The sequence below is a fragment of the Mustelus asterias genome, chromosome 24 (genome assembly GCF_964213995.1).
Source record: "Mustelus asterias chromosome 24, sMusAst1.hap1.1, whole genome shotgun sequence".
In the NCBI taxonomy this organism is placed as follows: domain Eukaryota; kingdom Metazoa; phylum Chordata; class Chondrichthyes; order Carcharhiniformes; family Triakidae; genus Mustelus; species Mustelus asterias.
In genome coordinates, this window is record NC_135824.1 from 23,661,952 (window position 1) to 23,681,946 (window position 19,995).

The following is a 19,995-nucleotide window of genomic DNA, read 5'->3' on the forward strand; positions in this document are numbered from 1 at the left end:
TCAATTGGAACCGAACCCAGATGGAATCAACTCTTCTTGAAACCTCCACCATACTTTCAGGCACATGCTGATCGCATGTATTGCGCACAGTTTTAGAGAAGTGGCTATGAAGAATGTGGCGCTGTTGAGTTTTTTTTTGTTTAAGAGGCAACATTTTAAAAATGTTAGTGTTACATTCTGGTGATGTCTCTAGGAAGGTACATGGTTTTGTTGAACAGAAAATGGGTCCAAGTGATTTTTCTTTTTAAACGTGTGGCTGATTTTGGCAAGGCCATTATTTGTCCATGCCAAATTGTCTTGAGAATATTATGGCGGGCTGACTTCTTTGAAAATGACTGTCTTACTAGGTCACTTCAGAGGGCAGTGAGAGCCAGCTGTGTAGTGTGGGACCGGAGTGGCAGTAGTTGTAGCCAATTCCTTTCCCTGAAGGACACTAATGAAACAGCTGGTTTCCTACGACAGTTTAGCAGCTTTCAAGACCGCTTTCTGTAGGGCTATCCCACAGATTTATTGAATTGAAATTCGCAACCTGAAGGCAGAAATTTGAACTCGTGACCATTGAGTCGCTAGTCCAAAACCAGAATCACTATGCTACTGAGCACAAATGATTGGCCCCAAGAACTAGTGTTAATGCCAGCTAAGACTTGTTCAAATATTTTGGTATTTTTACCTTGACTACAAGTATTTTGTTGAGGTATATTTTTACAATTGTACCTTATAATAAAGCTTGTGTAGTGAATTATTTCAAAGGGCTAGTTTTAATGTACCATTTCTCTGAGTTCATTCCCGTGGTTGCTTGCTGTTATTGTAGGTGAACCAAATAGCAGAACATGAGAGGACATGACATATTTTCTTAATCCAGCACTCTAGCTGTTTCCTAATCCAGCTCCGTGTCACTATTGTGGGCTTCTCAATTGAATCCCTTTTAATGCAGATCGATTTATGTTTTGTTATTTGTGAGATTCCCATAGAGACTGATAACTTGGAATAAATTCAAATTCCCAATTACCCAACCTAAAGGGATTGCAAGTTTTAAAACTTGTATTGTAATAAACAAACAAACTAAAAAGCAGTGATGACCAAACACTATTTCAGTAGGCATATACTTAGTGACGGGCAGCATGGTTTTGTGCAGGGGAGGTCATGTCCTGCCAACTTGATTGAGTTTTTTGAAGAGGTGACAAAGATAATTGATGAGGGAAGGGCTGTGGATGTAGTTTATATGGACTTTAGTAAGGCGTTTGACAAGGTCCCACATGGCAGACTGGTACAAAGACTAAAATCACATGGGATTCAGGATGGACTGGCTGGATGGACACAGAACTGGCTTGGTTAAAGAAGACAGAGAGTAGCAGTGGAAGGATATTTTTCAGACTAGAGATCTGTAGCTAATGCTGTTCGCAGGGATCAGTGCTGGGACATCTGCTGTTTGGAGCATATATAAATGATGTGGAGGGAAATGTTGGGGGGGTCTGATTAGTAAGTGTGCAGATGACGCAAAGTTTGTTGTGTTGCTGATAGTGCCGGGGATTGTCAGCGGCTAAAACAGAATTCGGGTAGATTGGAGACTTGGACATAGAAATGGCAGATGGAGTTTAATCCAGACATATGTGAGGTGATGCATTTTGGAGGATCAAATTTAGGTGTGAATTATACCGCAAATGGCAGAACCAAAGATGTGCGGGTTAGGTTGATTGGCTAGGTTAAAAATTGTCCCTTAGAGTCCTGAGATGCGTAGGTTAGAGGGATTAGTAGGTAAATATGTGGGGGTAGAGCCTGGGTGGTATTGTGGTCGGTGCAGACTCGATGGGCCGAATGGCCTCCTTCTGCACTGTAGGGTTTCTAACCCTTAGAAACATTAACATATACAGGGATCTGAGCATGCAGGTCCAGAGTTCCCTAAAAGTGGCAACACCGGTGGCAAAGGTGATTAAGAAAGCATGTAGCATGCTTGCCTTCATCAGCTGGGGCATTGAGTACAAGAGTTAGGAAATCATGTTGCAGCTGTATAAAACCTTGGTTAGGCTGCATTTGCAGTATTGCATGCAGTTCTGGTCACCACACTACCAGAAAGAAGTGGAAACTTTGGGGAGAGTGCAAAGAAGGTTCACCAGGATGTTGCCTGGTCTTGAGGGTGGCGGCTATGAGGAGAAGTTGAATAAACTAGGATTGTTTTCACAGGAAAGATGGAGGCTGAGGGGAGACCTGATGGAGGTCTACAAAATTATGAGAGGCATAGACAGGGTGGATAGTCAGAGGCTTTTCTCAGGATGGAAATATCAATTGCAAGGGGGTAGAGGTTCAAGGGTAAGAGAGGGAAAATTTAAGGGAGATGTGCAGGGGAAGTTTTTCACGCAAAGAGTAGTGGGTGCCTCTCAAAACTCAAACTGAATCGAGCGGGCCTTGTAGAAATGCTAATTAGTTATTCTCTGGATGCCCCCTACCCAACCCCCTTCAACACACGCAGACATCCTCCCCACCAAATTCCACCCTATCTTGGAATTAAAGAAATGGTTTAAAGTACAACTGTAAAATGTAAAGTACATTCCTGCCACCTTCCTGGGACTTGGAGACTAGCATTCTATTCACTGTTAACACAACTGCCCTGGTCATTGTTTACAGGTGTGAACATCATGTACCTTTTTCCCAATACAACACTCTCGGCCTTTTGGCTAAGATCAAGTGTGGTCTGCTGATGCTGCACTTGGTTGAGGTCATTGGGTTGCATTTAAGCTTCATTTTCATGTGAAGCAATTTTTAAAAGCGGCATCTCGGCCTTTTGGCTAAGATGCAAATGAGATCAAGCCTTGGAGGAGGAAACCTCCGCCTACTCCAATCAGCTTGGCTCATGTAGATCAGGCCCAAGACAGGGTAAAGGGTCACTTGACCTGTCTTATCAGCTTGGATCGGAAATGTCTCAACTTGTTGAGACTCTGAATTGGACTTGATTTGATTGAATTGGAAAAGTATGAAAAAAAACACTCTGGGCCTCCCTTTAACAACCAAGCCACTCACTTTTGTTGTCAGCAAAATTTAGAACAGATCAGATGATCCCCCCCCCCCCCCCCCTCCTCATTCTTTCATACCCTAAATTGAAGCTACAGTCCAAAATATATTCACACAAGCCTTATGTTTGTGATGCGTTACTTTATTGGTTGTTTCCTCTTTATGATTCCTGTCGTGCTTGAGTATTGTTTAACTCTTATTTTGCCACTCTGTTCCTCTTGAACTCTTCCCTTTAACTGACCTGTAAATGTCCCCCAAGCCAATCTTGTCCATGATCAGCACGAGTGTGAGGGTTGCAGATCTTTCTGAAACCTCTAACCTCCCCACCTCTTTTGTACCTAGTCCACCATGTTTGGTACAAATTGTGGAAGTTTCCGTTTGTAAACATCAGCCCTAAAATGGCAGTGAGTTTATGACAAAATAAACCTAAGTAGCTGTTGCTTTTCCCTTTTGGATTTCATGTTTCTGTGATCCACCATCGTTCAGTGGTTTATATGAAATAAATTGTCTCAATTCTGTATTTAACATCTTATTAATGGGAAGTATTCACATGCGTCTATTTTGTTTTTGTGCACAGACTACTAGCGAAGCAGTACAATCAAAACCCTGTCGGAGTCCCACAGCGTATCTTCCTCCTGCAGTCTCTCCTCAAGATTCTCCACAAAATTCCCCAAGCCATCAACGGAAATATGAGTTGGGCTTTCTCCCTCCAGGCTGGGAAGTCCGAAATGTAACCAATGGGAGACCTTTCTTCATTGATCACAATACCAAAACTACAACATGGGTAAGGAGAAGGCCACCAATTAGTTGCATTGGGTCAAGGTTTATTTGTCATTGTTCTTCTGTGCACTATCAATAATATCCTTTCATTCAGCAATGTATTGGACATTGAAAAGCAGCTATTTTAAATAGTGTGTACTGGATTCAATTGCAATATGATATTTTATTTGCAAATTGATTTATGGTATCACAATCTCTTGTCTGTATTTCTACCACGTGAGAACAAGAGGAGGATACTCCCTACTACCAGGATCCTGGTTGAGTACAGCTGACTCAGCACAGATTAGGGATTGGACCATGGACTACCTTGATCTGTATGACTCAGCTGCTCAGTGTTGTTCTGGTGCTTTGCATTGCTGTAAATGTGAAAATAGTTTTAGGTATGTGGCAGGTACCTTCAGAGGAGAAACCAAGTGAAATACTCCTGAAATCCTGCAGCATTGGTCAGAATTAGAATACTGTTTCATTTTGGGTTTCCGCTGTGGAAAGCCTGCAGAGAAGGGAAAGGAGGTGACACACAGGTTTACGAGGTTAAATGAGTTAACTCGGGTTATTCCTCTTAAAATCTCAAACAATTTTTTTCAAAGTACATAAAATTGCGAAGTTGATGAACTGACCGTTATTGTCAAATCATAGTTTAAGATGAACAATTGAATAGAGTTTGGACAAGGACATTTTTAATGAGGTGTTTGAAGGGATGATAATGGAAAAGGGAACCAGAGGAGATTAGGAGAGGTGACCAAAAGGTGGGTTTAAAGGGGGGCTTTGTGACTCACTGATAGTAGATTTGCTTCACGTGTTCTCTTTAAACCTCAGGAGTGTCTGACACCCGATCTCAATCTGGCATGAATTGTGCAAATCACAGCTAAAATGGTAGTAGGGAGAAGAAAGTTATAAATGTATCCTTGACATTGACTTCAATTACGTGGATTAAACAGGGTGAAATAGCTTTTTCTTGTATTTGCTAATGCAGTAGAATATTTTATTTATTGTTCGTTAATTCTAAGCTTTAATCTTGTAATCAGGAGGACCCAAGATTGAAAATTCCAGTTCACATGAGGCACCGGCCATCTTTAGATCCTTCAGATCTTGGACCACTTCCTGTAAGTTAACATCTCTCTCTCTCTCTCTCTCTCTCTCAACCTAGCAGCCCCCTCCTCCTAACACACACACCTAACACTCCTCCTCATCCCAAAAATCTCTCTCTCTCTCTCTCTCTTGTTCTCCCCCCAAAATGTACTTGTACAAAGAAATCATAGAATCTCTACAGTGCAGAAGGAGGCCATTCAGCTCATCGAGTCTGTACTGACAACAATTCCACCAAGGCCCTATCCACGTAACCCATATATTTACCCCACTAATCATTCCTCTAACCTATGCATCACGGGACACTAAGGGGTAATTTAGCATGGCCAAAGCACCTAACCCGCACATCTTTGGACTGTGGGAGGAAACCGGAGCACCCGGAGGAAACCCACACAGACATGAGGAGAACGTGCAGACTCCACACAGACAGTGACCCAAGCTGGGAATTGAACCCAGGTTCTTGGAGCTGTGAGGCAGCAGTGCTAACCACTGTGCTACCGTGCCGCCCCATATATCCTTTGTATATCTTAAATTGTTTCTTTATTTTTGAAAAGAAAATAATGTTGCTAACGGTGATCTGCTTCCTCTTGGTAAATTAGTGTAAACACTGTTGAAGTTTTTATTTTCAGCATTTGGTTAACTTTTTCTGTAATAAGTCTCTTTGTTTAAATTCTATTTTGGTCCAGCCTGGCTGGGAGGAGAGAGTCCACTCGGACGGGAGAGTTTTCTACATAGACCACAGTGAGTATAACATTTCTGACAATTCTGAAGTGTTGTTTTTAAAGTAGCATCAGTTTTAAACATGGACATTATTTTTAGCTGGCAGTTGCTTTCAATCTACAGATCCAGTATCCTTTATCCAAAATACTTGGGGATGATTGCATTTTGGATTTCAGATCATTTTGGTTTTTGGATATCGCATATAAACTTACATTACAATACTCTAAGCGAGCTATAGTCTAAGGTAAATAGAATGGCTCAAAGTAAACTGTATCATTGAATGATAAATACAAGGTACCTGCAATGAGTTTCTTTTTGACACGTTCACAAAAATCTCAAGGTAAACAGTGTAGACAAAGTTTCCCCCTCTAAAGGTTAATGAGGTTCAAAATTAAGTGCGGTTCCTGGATTTACAGATGAAGGATACTCGATCTATATTAAGTTTTTATCATATAAATAAAGGGAAAATAAATGTAAAATATTTTCTGGCAGATACCAAAGCTACCCAGTGGGAGGATCCTCGCTTACAGAATGTAGCCATCACTGGACCAGTGAGTTAAAACATCTACAATCTCAGAGTTTAAAATCTTACATTATATTTTGATTTTCTAGGCCCGACCATCTTCAGCTGTTTCATTAATAATCTTCCCTCAAACATAAGGTCAAATTAGGGATGTTCACTAATGATTGCACAATGTTCAGCACCATTCGCGACTCCTCAAATACTGAAGCAATCCATGCCCATATGTAGCAAGACAATGTTCAGGCTTGCGCTGTTAAGTGGCAAGTTACATTCGCACTGCACAAGTGCCAGATGATGACCATCTCCAACAAGAGAGAATCCAACTATATTGCCTTGACATTCAATGGCATCACTGGTTAGATGCATTCACCCGAACAGGTGCCAGACTGTGGCGACGAGGGGAATTTCACTAACTTCATTGCAGTGTTAATGTAAGCCTTACTTGTGACTAATAATAAATAAACTTTATCAACATCCTGGAAGTGACCATTGACCAGACATGGAGTTGGATTAGCCATATAAATACCGTGGCTGCAAGGACAGGTCAGAAGTTGGGAATCCTGCAGCGAGTAACACCTTCTGACTCCCCAAAGCCTGTCCACCATCTACAAGGCACAAGTTAGGAGGTGTTGGAATATTCTCCACTTACCTGGATTAGTGCAGCAGCAAGAATATTCACGAAGTTTGATACCATCCAAGACAAAGCAGCTTGCTTGACTGACACCCCATCACCACCTTCAACACTCACTCCCTCTACCACTAATGACCATTGGCTGCAGTGTGTACCATCTACAAGATACACTGCAGCAACCCACCAAGGCTCCTGAGACAACACTTTTCAAACACCCGACCTCTAGCATCAAGGAGGACATAGGCAGCAGATACATGAGAACACCATCACCTGCAAGTTCCCTTCTAAGCCGCACACGAGGCGGAATTTTCCAGCTGTTCACTCCGGTGGGATTTTCCGGTCCTGCTGCAGTGAATGGAGATTTGGCTGAGCGCCAAATTTTCCGTCCTCACTTGCAGGAGTGGAGGGGTGTGAACAGCCGGAAACTCCGGCCACCATCTTGGCTTGGAAATATCTCTCCGTTCCTTCACTGCCGCCAGGTTAAAATCCTGGAACTCCTTCCCTACCAGCTCTGTGGGTGTACCTACCCACATGGACTACAGCGGTTCACAAAGGTAGCTCACCAACACCTTCCCAAGGGCAATTAGGGATGGGCAATAAATGCTGGCCTCGCCAGCAATGCCCACATCCTGTGAAAGAATTAACTACATTTTTCTCAACTATCAGTGTTAGAAGCTCCAGGTTCCAAGTGCCATCTATTTATGTCAAATATAAACCAAGTAGACAGTTAATTCAAAAGCTTCTTAAAATCCGTGTGCTGATTTTGATCCTGTTTTATAGGCTGTGCCTTACTCAAGAGATTACAAACAGAAGTATGATTATTTCAGGAAAAAGCTGAGAAAGCCTGTGAGTATTACAGTCAAATAACAATGGTTAATGTTTTCCTCCTGTAACTTCCATTGGTACTGGCACAGAATATGGATCTAGTTTGAAAGTAGCTATGTCTTCCTACTGATGCTCGTGAAGGTTAGAATGATAGGAAGCAACTGGAGAAAAGTTTAATTAATCTCCAGATGTCCCAAAACTCTGAGCAGCCAATGAACCATTGTTAATCACACCTGTACAAGTTGCTACAAGATACCAAGTTTACCAAAAATAGAATGCAATTTATGTGCTGGGATTAGCCATAGGAATTGCCCTTCAGAAAAATGTTTGTGCTAAAATAAAGTCGCTTGAGAGATTGTAACATTGTTGGCATGATTTACTAATGAAATTATTGAATAATAAGTCATGTCTAATCATTTTGTCTCTATATACAGTGTAACATTTTGTGAAGTACTTTTACCATTTTGTCTTCAGTAACTTTCTATGAACTCTGAAGTTCTTCATTTTGTTAGGATACCAGATCAGAAACCCAAAGGTATATCATGAAGTCAGACTAGATCCCAACAATTTGCTATTTTAGCATGAATGTGAGGATAGAGTGTTTCACTCCAGGCATGATTCTACTGACAAACTAGGGAATTTTCATCAGAAGAAATTTTCGTTAACAACACAGTTTAACAATAACAAATGAATTAGCTTAACATTTAACAATGGAATAATACTTAAACATAACAAGGTACAATTCTTAACTGCTCACCTATCCCTATAAGTTCCAATTCAAACAGTATTCCACTTATAGACTTAACCCCCCCAGCTTTAAAATTAGTTAGCAAAACTTTACTTGCTTGTCTTTGGGTTACCAGATTTGGAGCTTTGAGACAACCTCTGGAGAGGGAGAGGCAGAGAGACATGTCTTGCTTCTTTCAGAACCAGGCAATGACTGCCTTTTCAAAAAAAAAAGAAAGAGAAACTGTGTTTCTTCCCTGCAAACTTAGCTCTGTCCCTGTCAACCTAATCAAAACTCTACTCTGAAACCTCCAGGGCAAACCTAAGTAAACACAAAGGCATTAGCCCTGCATAAACAAACTCTTCATGTACTTGTTCCGTTCTCCCGATTGCTCATTTTAAAAGATCTCTGAGACAAATCTGCCCCCTGCAAAACAGATCTGAATTCTAAACATACCCCTTACAACAAGCCTGCAGAAGGCAGAGAGTGGTTGTAGATGGGTCTTTTTCTGAATGGAGGTCGGTCACCAGTGGAGTGCCCCAGGGATCTGTTCTGGGACCGTTGCTGTTTGTCATTTTCATTAATGACCTGGATGAGGAAGTGGAGGGATGGGTTGGTAAGTTTGCCGACGACACTAAGGTTGGTGGTGTTGTGGATAGTTTGGAGGGATGTCAGAAGCTGCAGCGTGACATAGATAGGATGCAAGACTGGGCGGAGAAGTGGTAGATGGACTTCAACCCGGATAAAAGTGTAGTGGTACATTTTGGCAGGTCAAATGGGATGAAGGAGTATAATATCAAGGGTAAGACTCTTAGCAGTGTAGAGGATCAGAAGGACCTTGGGGTCCGGGTCCATAGGACTCTTAAATCGGCCTCGCAGGTGGAGGAGTTGGTTAAGAAGGCGTATGGTGTGCTGGCCTTCAATCGAGGGATTGAGTTTAGGAGTCGGGAGATAATGATGCAGCTTTATAAGACCCTCGTCAGACCCCACTTGGAGTATTGTGCTCAGTTCTGGTCGCCTCATTACAGGAGGGATGTAGAAATCATTGAAAGGGTGCAGAGAAGATTTACAAGGATGTTGACTGGATTGGGTGGCATGCCTTATGAGGATAGGTTGAGGGAGCTCGGTCTTTTCTCCTTGGAGAGATGAAGGATGAGAGGTGACCTGATAGAGGTGTACAAGATGTTGAGAGGTATAGATCGGGTGGATTCTCAAAGGCTTTTTCCCAGGGCTGAAATGGCTGCTACGAGAGGACACAGGTTTAAGGTGCTGGGGAGTAGGTACAGAGGAGATGTCGGGGGTAAGTTTTTCACTGAGGGTGGTGGGTGAGTGGAATCGGCTGCCGTCAATGGTGGTGGAGGCAAACTCGATAGGGTCTTTTAAGAGACTTCTGGATGAGTACACGGGACTTAATAGGATTGAGGGTTATAGGTAAGCCTATATGTAGGCCTAGGTAGGTAGGGACATGACCGGCGCAACTTGTGGGCTGAAGGGCCTGTTTGTGCTGTAGTTTTTCTATGTTCTATATATATTTCTTAAAGGCACAGTCTCATCACAAGTTACAGCTAAAAGTTGAAGCCGAAGCAAGGAAATGCTAGATGAAAATTGCCTTAGTTATATTAATGTTAAATATCACCACCTTATGCTGATGTGGACAGCCTACAATCAGGTCTGCCAGGCTGCTCCAGTCACCTCAGTTGTGAGAGAGAGTGTCACAGAGCCAGCTCCATTCCAAACAGTGGGTGATGTGATTCACACCAGCCATATTACCACTCAAACCTATCTAGCTTAGTTAGGTGGCATCGCACCACAGACTGTGAATGCCTGAGGGCTCGTATAATTGTATGGGTAGCTGCAAAACTGTATTGCGGCAAAGCGGGGAGTTGTTGCATTTCATTAATGTTTCTGACTGAAATGGGATCACACCAAGTGATTGTTGGTGTAAATTGCTCTGGGATGGCCTGAAGGCATTATTTAAATACAAGATTTTTTAATCTGTAAAATTTTATGTACGCAATTATTATCCTTTTGATCATCCTGCTCTCTTCCCTGGTTGTAACTACAAAACCAAGCCATCATTAAATCAGTTAATATGACCCTCACCCAGCATGATTTTAAACTTTTTTCTGCAGTCTGACGGTCCAAATCGATTTGAACTGAAGTTACGCCGTAATGCAATCTTGGAAGATTCCTACAGAAAAATAATGTCTGTGAAGAGAGTGGAGTTCCTTAAAGCCAGACTGTGGATTGAGTTTGACTCTGAGAAAGGATTGGATTATGGAGGCGTTGCCAGGGAGTGGTTTTTTCTCCTCTCCAAGGAGATGTTCAACCCTTATTATGGGTTGTTCGAATATTCTGCCACGTAAGTTAATACTTCTCAAACCACTCCTTGTGATTGTGTCGGAATCCTTAAGCTTCGTAGTACTGGAATTTTGTGCACTTGTTTTTCTTTATTCTTTCGTGGGATGGGAGCGTAGATGACAAGGCCAGAATTTGCTAGCCATCCCGAAGTAACTTTTGAAAGTGGCTTACTGGGCCAGTTAAGAGTCAACTACATTATTGTGTATCTGGAGTCGAGTGGAGGGAGGATCAGGTACGGGTGGATAAGGTAAAGGACATGGAGTACTGCTGAAAAACAAATTTTGTCAAAGCTTTTCATCGTGTACTCATCTGGACAATCTCGAGAATACCACCGTCAGAGGTAGCAGCAACTTCGGACTGTATGAGAAGAGAATGCTGATTGGCAAGTGGACTCCGGTAGAGACATTGCCATGGAGAATGAACGAGTTAATGGTGACTGACAGTTAACTGACAATCATTGTTTAAACATTTAAACCTGGCAGCTTGACTATGATTGGTTAAGTCATTGCCGTAAGATGTGAACCAGTAAATGGCTGTCATTTAATTTGTTTTGCTGAAGCAGGTACAATGTGTGTACCTGTTCTTTATGTCTGCCAAGAGCAAGGCCTTGTGTTTTAGTATATATAACTTCCAGTGCACGCAAATGCATCAGATTGCAAGCCCAACTGACCATCTAAAATTGGTTGTCAGCATAAATTTAGCGCACTGAAGATTATTTAGCAAATGTTGTCCAATCACCGAATCACATCTAATGTTATACACTGTGTTTTGAATTTTGCAAGCATGGCCTGGTTGAGTGCAGTCTGAACCTTGCCCATTGCAAACAGCGAAAAGGACATGCTATTTGATACGATCTGCCACTCTTTGGAACGTATGACCCACGATCCCTAGCATCACATCGGCACACTCTTCTCATATGGAATAAAATTGTTACTACCCCTGACATTGATATTCTTGTGATTATCCTGATGAGTGCAAAATGAAAAGCTTCAACAAAATGTCTTTTTTTTTAAGGAATACTCAAGTTCTGTGCAATCAAACAACTATTTGTAAATCAGATGGGTTTTTACAACAACTGTTGATAATTTCATGGTCACCATTACAGAGGCTAGCTTTCGATTCCAGATTTATTAATTGGATTTAAATTCTACCAGTTGCATTTGGTGGGATTTGAATTTCTGCCCTCAGAGCAGTAGTCTAGGCCTCTGGATGACTAAGACCATAAGATATAGGAGCAAAATTAGGCCATTCAGCCCATCGAGTCTGCTCCGTCATTCAATCATGCCTGATATGACTCTCATCCCCATTCTCCTGCCTTCTCCCCATAACCCTTGATTCCCTAATTGACCAAGCACCTATCTATCTCTACCTTAAAGACACTCAATGACCTGGCCTCCACTGCCCTCTGTGGCAATGAGTTCCACAGATTCACCACCACTGAAGAAATCCCTCCTCATCTCTGTTTTAAAGGAGCATTCCTTTACTCTGAGGTTGTGCCCTTGAGTTCTAGTCTCTCCCACTAGTGGAAACATTCTCTCCATGTCCACTCTATTTATAGGCCTTTCAGTATTCTGTAAGTTTCAATTAGATCCCCCCATATCCTTATAAACTCCATCGAGTATAGACCCAGACTCCTCAATCACTCCTCGTATGACAAACCCTTAATTCCTGGGATCATTCTTGTGCTAGTCCAGTGACATTATCACTACGCCACCATCTCCCCCATTTTCTTACTGTTACACCATTGCATAATTGCATTAACACTTTAGTATACAAATAGTGGTGTTTGCAGTGTCCCAACTGTTGTGTCAAAGTGAAACCGCATTACTGTAGCGAAAGTTGCAGACTCTAGTGTTCTTGTAATGGTTCAAAATTGGTGCAGAAGCTCCTTACTTCCAGTTAGATTTTAAAACCTTCAAAATAGATTTTGTGTACTCTTCCATGACTAACATTTTCCCACAGCTAGTAACGTCTGCCAGATTACTGGACTCCAAACAACTAATCCAACCCAATCTCCTTTCTCCTTTAGGGACAATTACACCTTACAGATAAACCCAAACTCTGGACTCTGCAATGAGGAGCATCTGTCCTACTTTAAGTTCATTGGCCGTGTAGCTGGAATGGCAGTTTATCATGGAAAATTGTTAGACGGTAGGTACATAGTTTTAAATTGACATTGTGGTCCAGTGTATTTATGTAAAATCTGAGAATTCTTTTTTTGAAATTTCATAAATTATGTGCAGGGCAGGGATTTTGTGCTAAGTATTTTAGTTGGAAAGATTTACCAACGCTGGTGTCCAATTATCTACACTTGCAGGTATTCACTCCCTTTTTATTTTTCATTTATGCAGGATTCTTCATCAGGCCTTTGTATAAGATGATGCTTCAGAAGCCAATAACATTGCAAGATATGGAGTCAGTAGTAAGTGTTTCATGCTGTCGACGTTTGGAATAATAGTGCTTTTGTAGTTGCACTGTCCTGTGTAAATGTCATGCACTTATCATAGAATCCCTACAGTACAGAAAGAGGCCATTTGGCCCATCAAGCCTGCACTGACGACAATCCCACCCAGCCCCTATCCCCGTAACCCCACAAATTTACCCTGCTAATCCCCCTGACAATTTAGCACAACCAATCAACCTAGCCCACATATTTGGACTTTGGGAGGAAACCGGAGCCCCTCGAGGAAACCCACGCAGTCACGGGGAGAATGTACAAACCCCACACAGACAGTGAACCAAGCTGGGAATTGAACCCGGGTCCCTGGTGAGATGAGGCAGCAGTGCTGACCATTGTGTCACTGTGCCACCCACTAAGGTGAGGCACAAAACAGGAAGCAAGCTCATCTGTCAGGGTAGCAGTTGAGCTGCTGTGCTCATTACACTGGTCGCCTTGGATGACTGTCTGTGAAGTTTGCATATTCTCCCCGTGTCTGCATGGGTTTTCTCCGGGTGCTCCGGTTACCCCCCTCAGTCCAAAGATATGCAGGTTAGGTGATTTGGCCATGCTAAATTGCCCCTAAGTTTAAGTTAGGTGGATTAGCCATGGTGAATGCACTGGGTTATGGGTTAGGGCAAGGGGTGGGTTTGGGTAAGATGCTATTCAGAGGGTCAGTGCAGACCTGATGGGCCGAATAGCCTCTTTCTGCACTGTACGGATTCTATGATTCTAGCTGACCCTGGTTGGGGCTGTCAGAATCCTGCTTCTGATCACTGTCCAATAACTTCCATTGGAAAAATGTTCTGCATCAATGTTGTGGAATTCTCTTTCCCTTAATGGCTCAGCTGGATAGATATTTGATGGAACAGCAAGTTGAGGGTTATGGAGCGCAGGAAAGTGGAGTTGAAGCCACAATCAGATCAGCCATGTTCTTATCATAAGGTGGGGCAGACTCAAAAGGACCGAATGGCCTACTCCTGCTCCTGTGTCCCTATGTTACAGGAGGGGCGGATTGGTTTTCACAACGATGCACATAATGGGCAAATAGTTGTCAAAGCTCAAACCTGAGGAATGGCCGTGAATATTTGAAATGCTAATTAGCTGCACAAGAAAGTTGCTGCGGCTGAGATGTGCTGGCAATGATGCTGGTTCATTGTGCAAGTTACTGTAGCTTGGAAACAATGTGAAGAATCCAGGAAATTGGTCAGTAATAATGGCCATTGACAAACATCTTTGGTTATCAACAAAGTTGGTTTTCATTCAATATTGGCAGGTAGCCATTCTGGCTTTATTAAACAATGGTGAATAATGTTATTTATCCATAGCTCTTGAGGTTAAACCCAATCTGCGATTGGCCACTTGGCAAATCCTGATCAGATTTGAATCCAGTGTTGAACAAGTCTTTGTCTTCGAGGTAGAATGGGTGTGAGTTTCCTTACCACTTGGAAAATTATAGCTTGCAGCAGGTACTTTTTGAATAACTCAGCATGAAAGAAAGTCAACACCAAGGTGGCCACTAAGGTTGCATATATTAGTTTTCATAATCCTGGTAGGATAGGAAATTGTTCTCGCTGTGAAAACTATTCTATTTCACATACTGTCTTTCAGGACTTCAGAATGTCGCAAGGCCATTTAAAAGCAATGATGTACTTTGTGAAGTGTGATCACTGTTGTAATGCAGAAACTGAGCGATAGCCAATTTGCACACAGCAAATTGCCGCAAATAACAATTAAATGACAAAATCATTTGTTTTTGGTGCAGGTTGAGGGATAAGCAACGGCAAACTGAGTGTCCTTTGCGATTAGCTAAGATAATTTGTTTCATTTTGTATAGTTAAGACTTCCTGGAAAGAAAATGAATTTGCCCCCGTGAACCTTCATCACGTTCCAATGTGCAAAACTCGCATGGGACTGGGGAGTGAGTAAGCCCGATTGCAACAAGGCAATGTTAATAATACCCTGAAGTAGAGCAACAGGAATATTTACAATGGCAATCCAAATACAATATGATTTATACAGTTTAGGTGGACCATTGGACAGAGATTAGAGGTGCAAAAGGTTATGTGTATGGGGAATAAGAAAAGATGTCAAAAATTCTTCCACCTTGACTCATCTGATGAAGGAGCAGTGTTCCGAAAGCTCCTGATTCCAAATAAACCTGTTGCTCTTTAACCTGGTGTTGTGAGACTTCTTGCTGTGCTCACCCCAGTCCAACCCTGGCATCTCCACATAAAAAATTCTTCCAGCATTGCACTAAAAAACAGGTAGTGAAGGAGGAACTTGGAATTCTTTTTCTGAGTTGTATAACTCTTACTTTGCATGGATTGTCCATGTAAATGCTTGTTGCTCCACTAAGGGTGGTATTTACCTTGCCCTTTTGCAATTGGGTCTACTTGTTCCCCGGCCCCTTGCAAGTTTTGTAAATCGGAACGTGACTTAAAGTTCATTTATTTTCTAGGAAATTTTAAATGCACCAAATAAAACTACAGGTGCCAGAGTGTGGCGACTAAGGGAACTTCACAGTAACTTCATTGCAGTGTTAATGTAAGCCTACTTGTGACTAATAAATAAACTTTATTGTCCTATTGCCACAAATAATAATTCTTCTGTACCAGCAATCAATACTCATCATCTTTATTCTGTTACAAAACCTGTGTTCAGTTCTTAGCTAACCACAAAACAAGTAGTGAAAGAGGAACTCTGAATCCGAAGGAGCTGGTAGGATGAGTTGCAGACCATAAGTGGTTACTTGGAGCTTTATAGCAATGAGTACAGCGACAACTGTGTCTCCAATCTCAAGATGATTCATGCAGTCCAACTGTTTTATATCAGCTCTGAGGATATATTACTGATAGATGTGCATCCACATGAGCAGCTATTGTCCTGTTGCCACGAATGATAATTCTTCTGTGCCAGCATTGAATTCTCAATCTTTATTCTGTTACAAAACCTGTGCTCAGTCTTTGTTCTCCAGCTAGTCTGTCATAAATCCACATTTCAGTCATTATGCTTTAGTTTCCTTTGGCTAAAAATGTACTTATTTTCAATAATCTACAACTGCGCTGGAAGAGAAGAAAATTCCTCTTCCAAGACGCAGTTCTTCACACACACTTGCATCATCATTTCCAAGTAGATTCTGTTATTTCCCAGGCACGTGGATCTGGTTCTTCCCCCACGCTTGTGTCTTTGGCTCATCTTATTGCCTTCACCCCGAACTAGACATGTTCTGAGTCTGGTTACAGCTCAGTTAGACAAACCCATTCAGCAAACTTAGTTTCCAAATCGCGCCAAAAATCTCAAGCAGCAAAAGAAAGGCAAAAAAACGATTTTCAATCCAATATTAACCTCTTGCATAGTGGATACGGGAGTTGGATTGGAGGACTAGTTTACAAAAGTGCTAAAGTTTCTTCCTCTTCTTCCCCCCCCCCCCCTTTTGTTATGCAATTTGTTTGAAAGGTTCATAAATGTGAATGCATAATTCAACAGTGTGAACGTCTAACAGGTAATCTTTAATATTACAGGACAGTGAATATTATAACTCTCTGATGTGGATTCTTGAGAATGATCCAACTGATTTGGATCTTCGCTTTGTGGTTGATGAAGAGCTTTTTGGTCAGGTTAGTATGCATTTGTACACTGGTTATAATTAAATTATAACCGCTGAAACATTGGATTTGTGACTTAACACCCACCCTGTGAAACACATTTATAATGAATATCTAGACCAAAACTTATGCAATAAAGTCAACTTTATAAGTGTAATATGGCAATATTTAGCTCTATCTGTTACATTGTTCCCTTATTGCAGTGATCTTTACATTTATGTACACCTATATATGCATCTATGTATACACCTATGTATATATACGTGGACATGTTTATATACATATCCAGAGTACTGTGTTTTTGGTTTCAAAATTGAATTTTGTATCCTGTTTGTACAGGACCTGATATAATGTTGATATATACCTGCTGCTGTATTAAGGCATGAACTTTAATTTCAAGAACATTGTCATGTTTGGCACCACTTAGTAGTTTGGCATTATTGTAACATCCCTACAGTGCAGGAGAACGCCATTTGGCCCATTGAGCCTGCACTGATAACAATCCCCACCCAGGCGCTATCCCCATAACCTCCAGTATCTACCCAGCGAATCCCCTGACACTTAAGGGGCAATTTAGCGTGGCCAATCCACCTAACCCCGCACATCTTTTGGAGTGTGGGAGGAGACCAGAGCACCTGGAGGAAACACACGCAGACACGGGGAGAAGGTGCAAAGTCCACGCACATCTATAGAACAGTTTTGTATTTCGGTAGTACCAGTTTTTGAATTGAAGTGCAGTAAATTGCGGTCTCAGTGGTCCTTTCATTGAACAGATGCTGCAGATTAAAGCTCCCGTGATAAGTCAGTCATTTTCCTGTGTGACAAATGGTGCAGAGTAAGACATTTCTCAGAGCTTTATTGTATTTGTGTCTCTTGTTGTTCACCTCAGCAATTTAATGGAAGATCTGTCAAATACAATTTCAATTGAAATTGACAACTTCCGATTGTTAATAGTCGTTTGGTAGTAGAATGCAAGTATTGCTTGAAAAAAGAGATGTCACGGCTTTTTTTGTCTTGCACTCATCAGGACACTTAACAAGAATGCCAATATAATGCAATTTACACTGTATAAAAAGAGTGCTGATTGGTTGGCAGGTGGACACTGTTTGGTAGTAGAATTGCCATGGAGAATGCACCAGTTGATGGTGACTGGCAGTTAACTGCAAATCATTGTTTGAACTTTTAAACCAGGCAGCTTGACCCTGATTGGCTAAGGCATTGACCTGAGGAATGAGTCAGTGAATGACTTGTTTAATTTTTTTTTAAGTTGGAAGAGGCACATTTTGCCTCTGCAAAATGTGTCTGTGATCAAGAACAGTGACTGCTGTAATATTTGTTAGATGTGGAAATAAAAAACTGAGCTTGAAATTGCTGAACCGTTTGACTTCAGGGAGTGAAAGGACATTTGCGTTTCAAAATATCTCTGCTTTTCTTATGACATCACATGGGCAGCGGTCAGAATGCGGGCGCAGGAGATTCTGACATCTTGGCACTTAGTGATGACGCTCAGTATGTTGAGCCATAACGATGCAACCTAATTCTTTGTAAAAGCTTCATTGGAAGCTCGCGCAACATTAACTTGCTGCTTGAAAAAGTGTTAAATTTGACCCTTTGAAGTGGTACAGAGCTGGCAGCTGATGTACTCGTTTGGAACTTCCTGGATTGATCCAAAAATAAAATAAAAGTTTTTCTCATTATGTATGTGATGCGATCTTATCCACCTTCTAAGGCTTAGCTCCTTTTAAAGCTAGATAAACTCAAATATTCTCCATCTGTTATGGGAATAATAAAGTTATGACAGATTTAGTCCTTGACATTTAGACAATTTTTATTGCTAATAATACTACAGATAGAATCCCTACAGTGCAGAAGAAGGCCATTTGGCCAATTGGGCCTGCACCGACAACAATCCCAGCCAGGCCCCTTATCCTTGTAACCCCATGTATTTGCCCTGCCAATCCCCTGACACTGAGGGGCAATTTAGCATGGCTAATCCACCTAACCTGCACATCTTTGGACTGTGAGAGGAAACCGGAGCACCCACAGGAAATCCACGCAGATACGGGGAAAACGTGCAAACTCTACACAGTGACCCGAAGGTGGAATTGAACCCGGGTCTCTGGTGCTGTGAAGCAGCAGTGCTAACCACTGCCACCCCTAAGGCACAGTACCTCAAATCCAACTATCTGAAAACTGGACATTTTTGTTTAAACAGGCCTTCCAAGAATACCCCATGGAGACAAGTACATAATTAAAAGTTTAATCTTTTAAACATTCAGCCCCCAAAAGATTTGTGTTATTCTGCTCATTTTAGTTAACTAATTAACTTCAGATATATCGTAAAAGGCAAAATTTCCAAATGATTCCTCTAGCCAGTAGTATAATGAAGAACAAAATGAACTCTTCCATGCAGCACTGCACAGCTGTCATTTCTCCTGCTCCGAGTGGTTGGAGCGACCCTTGACCCCACCCAACGCAGTTCAACCTGACCTGAACCTTGGTCACAACATGGTGCCAGTCTCACCATTGGTGCCTTGCTGCCAGTATCACTGGTGAATGAAAGCACTGAACGGCACTTTCCTCTGTTACTGCTCAGTAAGCAACGCCTACAACCACCCATGGAAACGATGACCTTTAGAACGGAAAGAAGCAACTTAGCAGAAAATAGCCAGATGCTTGGGCCAAACAAGTCTCGTAAGGGAGAGGATAAGCACATAGGAACAGGCATGTTGTGATATGCCTGAGACCGAAGCCAACCCTCACCTTGCCCCCGACAACCAGCAAGACCCAAAATCGATCCCAAGGTTGCCAGATTTGAGACACTATCTGTAAAAAAAAAAACTGCACAACCCCTGAGATTAACTGAACGAATCGCTTTGGATGTGTCAAGCCTAAAGATTGCAATGTCAGGTGGAACCGTTTTAAAGTCATACTATTGGTTGAAAAGTCTTGCGTGCCGTTTGGAAGATGGCATTGTTTAGCTTAGTAGACAGTAAATGTTCCCTTCGTAGCCACACACGCCCTCTAGTGGTTTTTCTAGTTGATGTAAAACACGTTGAATTTATTTTCCACCAGACTCAACAACATGAGCTAAAATCTGATGGATCAGAAATATTGGTTACCAACAAAAACAAGAAAGAATACATTCAGTAAGTTAATCTTCTGGAATTGTGCCGTTATTTGTGCAACTTTACTTAAAGTCCAAGGTGTTTAAACAAAGTGTTAAATATTCAGATATATATTTGCTGGGGTGAGAAACTGGGAAGGAGAGGGGTCGGGGGGATGGAAACA

At 41.8% G+C, this 19,995-nt stretch overlaps 1 protein-coding gene across 5 annotated transcripts in view; it reads left to right on the forward strand.

The window, feature by feature from the left end:
- The window catches only part of nedd4a (NEDD4 E3 ubiquitin protein ligase a), a 144,438-nt gene that overhangs the window by 116,998 nt on the left and 7,445 nt on the right, over positions 1-19,995 (forward strand). For all 5 annotated transcript variants that reach the window (XM_078241458.1, XM_078241459.1, XM_078241460.1 and 2 more), the window contains 10 exons: positions 3,584-3,790; positions 4,812-4,889; positions 5,559-5,613; positions 6,085-6,143; positions 7,527-7,592; positions 10,431-10,660; positions 12,689-12,810; positions 13,011-13,081; positions 16,621-16,716; positions 19,780-19,853. In XM_078241458.1, coding sequence (XP_078097584.1) covers positions 3,584-3,790; positions 4,812-4,889; positions 5,559-5,613; positions 6,085-6,143; positions 7,527-7,592; positions 10,431-10,660; positions 12,689-12,810; positions 13,011-13,081; positions 16,621-16,716; positions 19,780-19,853 — 1,058 coding nt within the window. The remainder of the gene's footprint in view (positions 1-3,583; positions 3,791-4,811; positions 4,890-5,558; positions 5,614-6,084; positions 6,144-7,526; positions 7,593-10,430; positions 10,661-12,688; positions 12,811-13,010; positions 13,082-16,620; positions 16,717-19,779; positions 19,854-19,995) is intronic.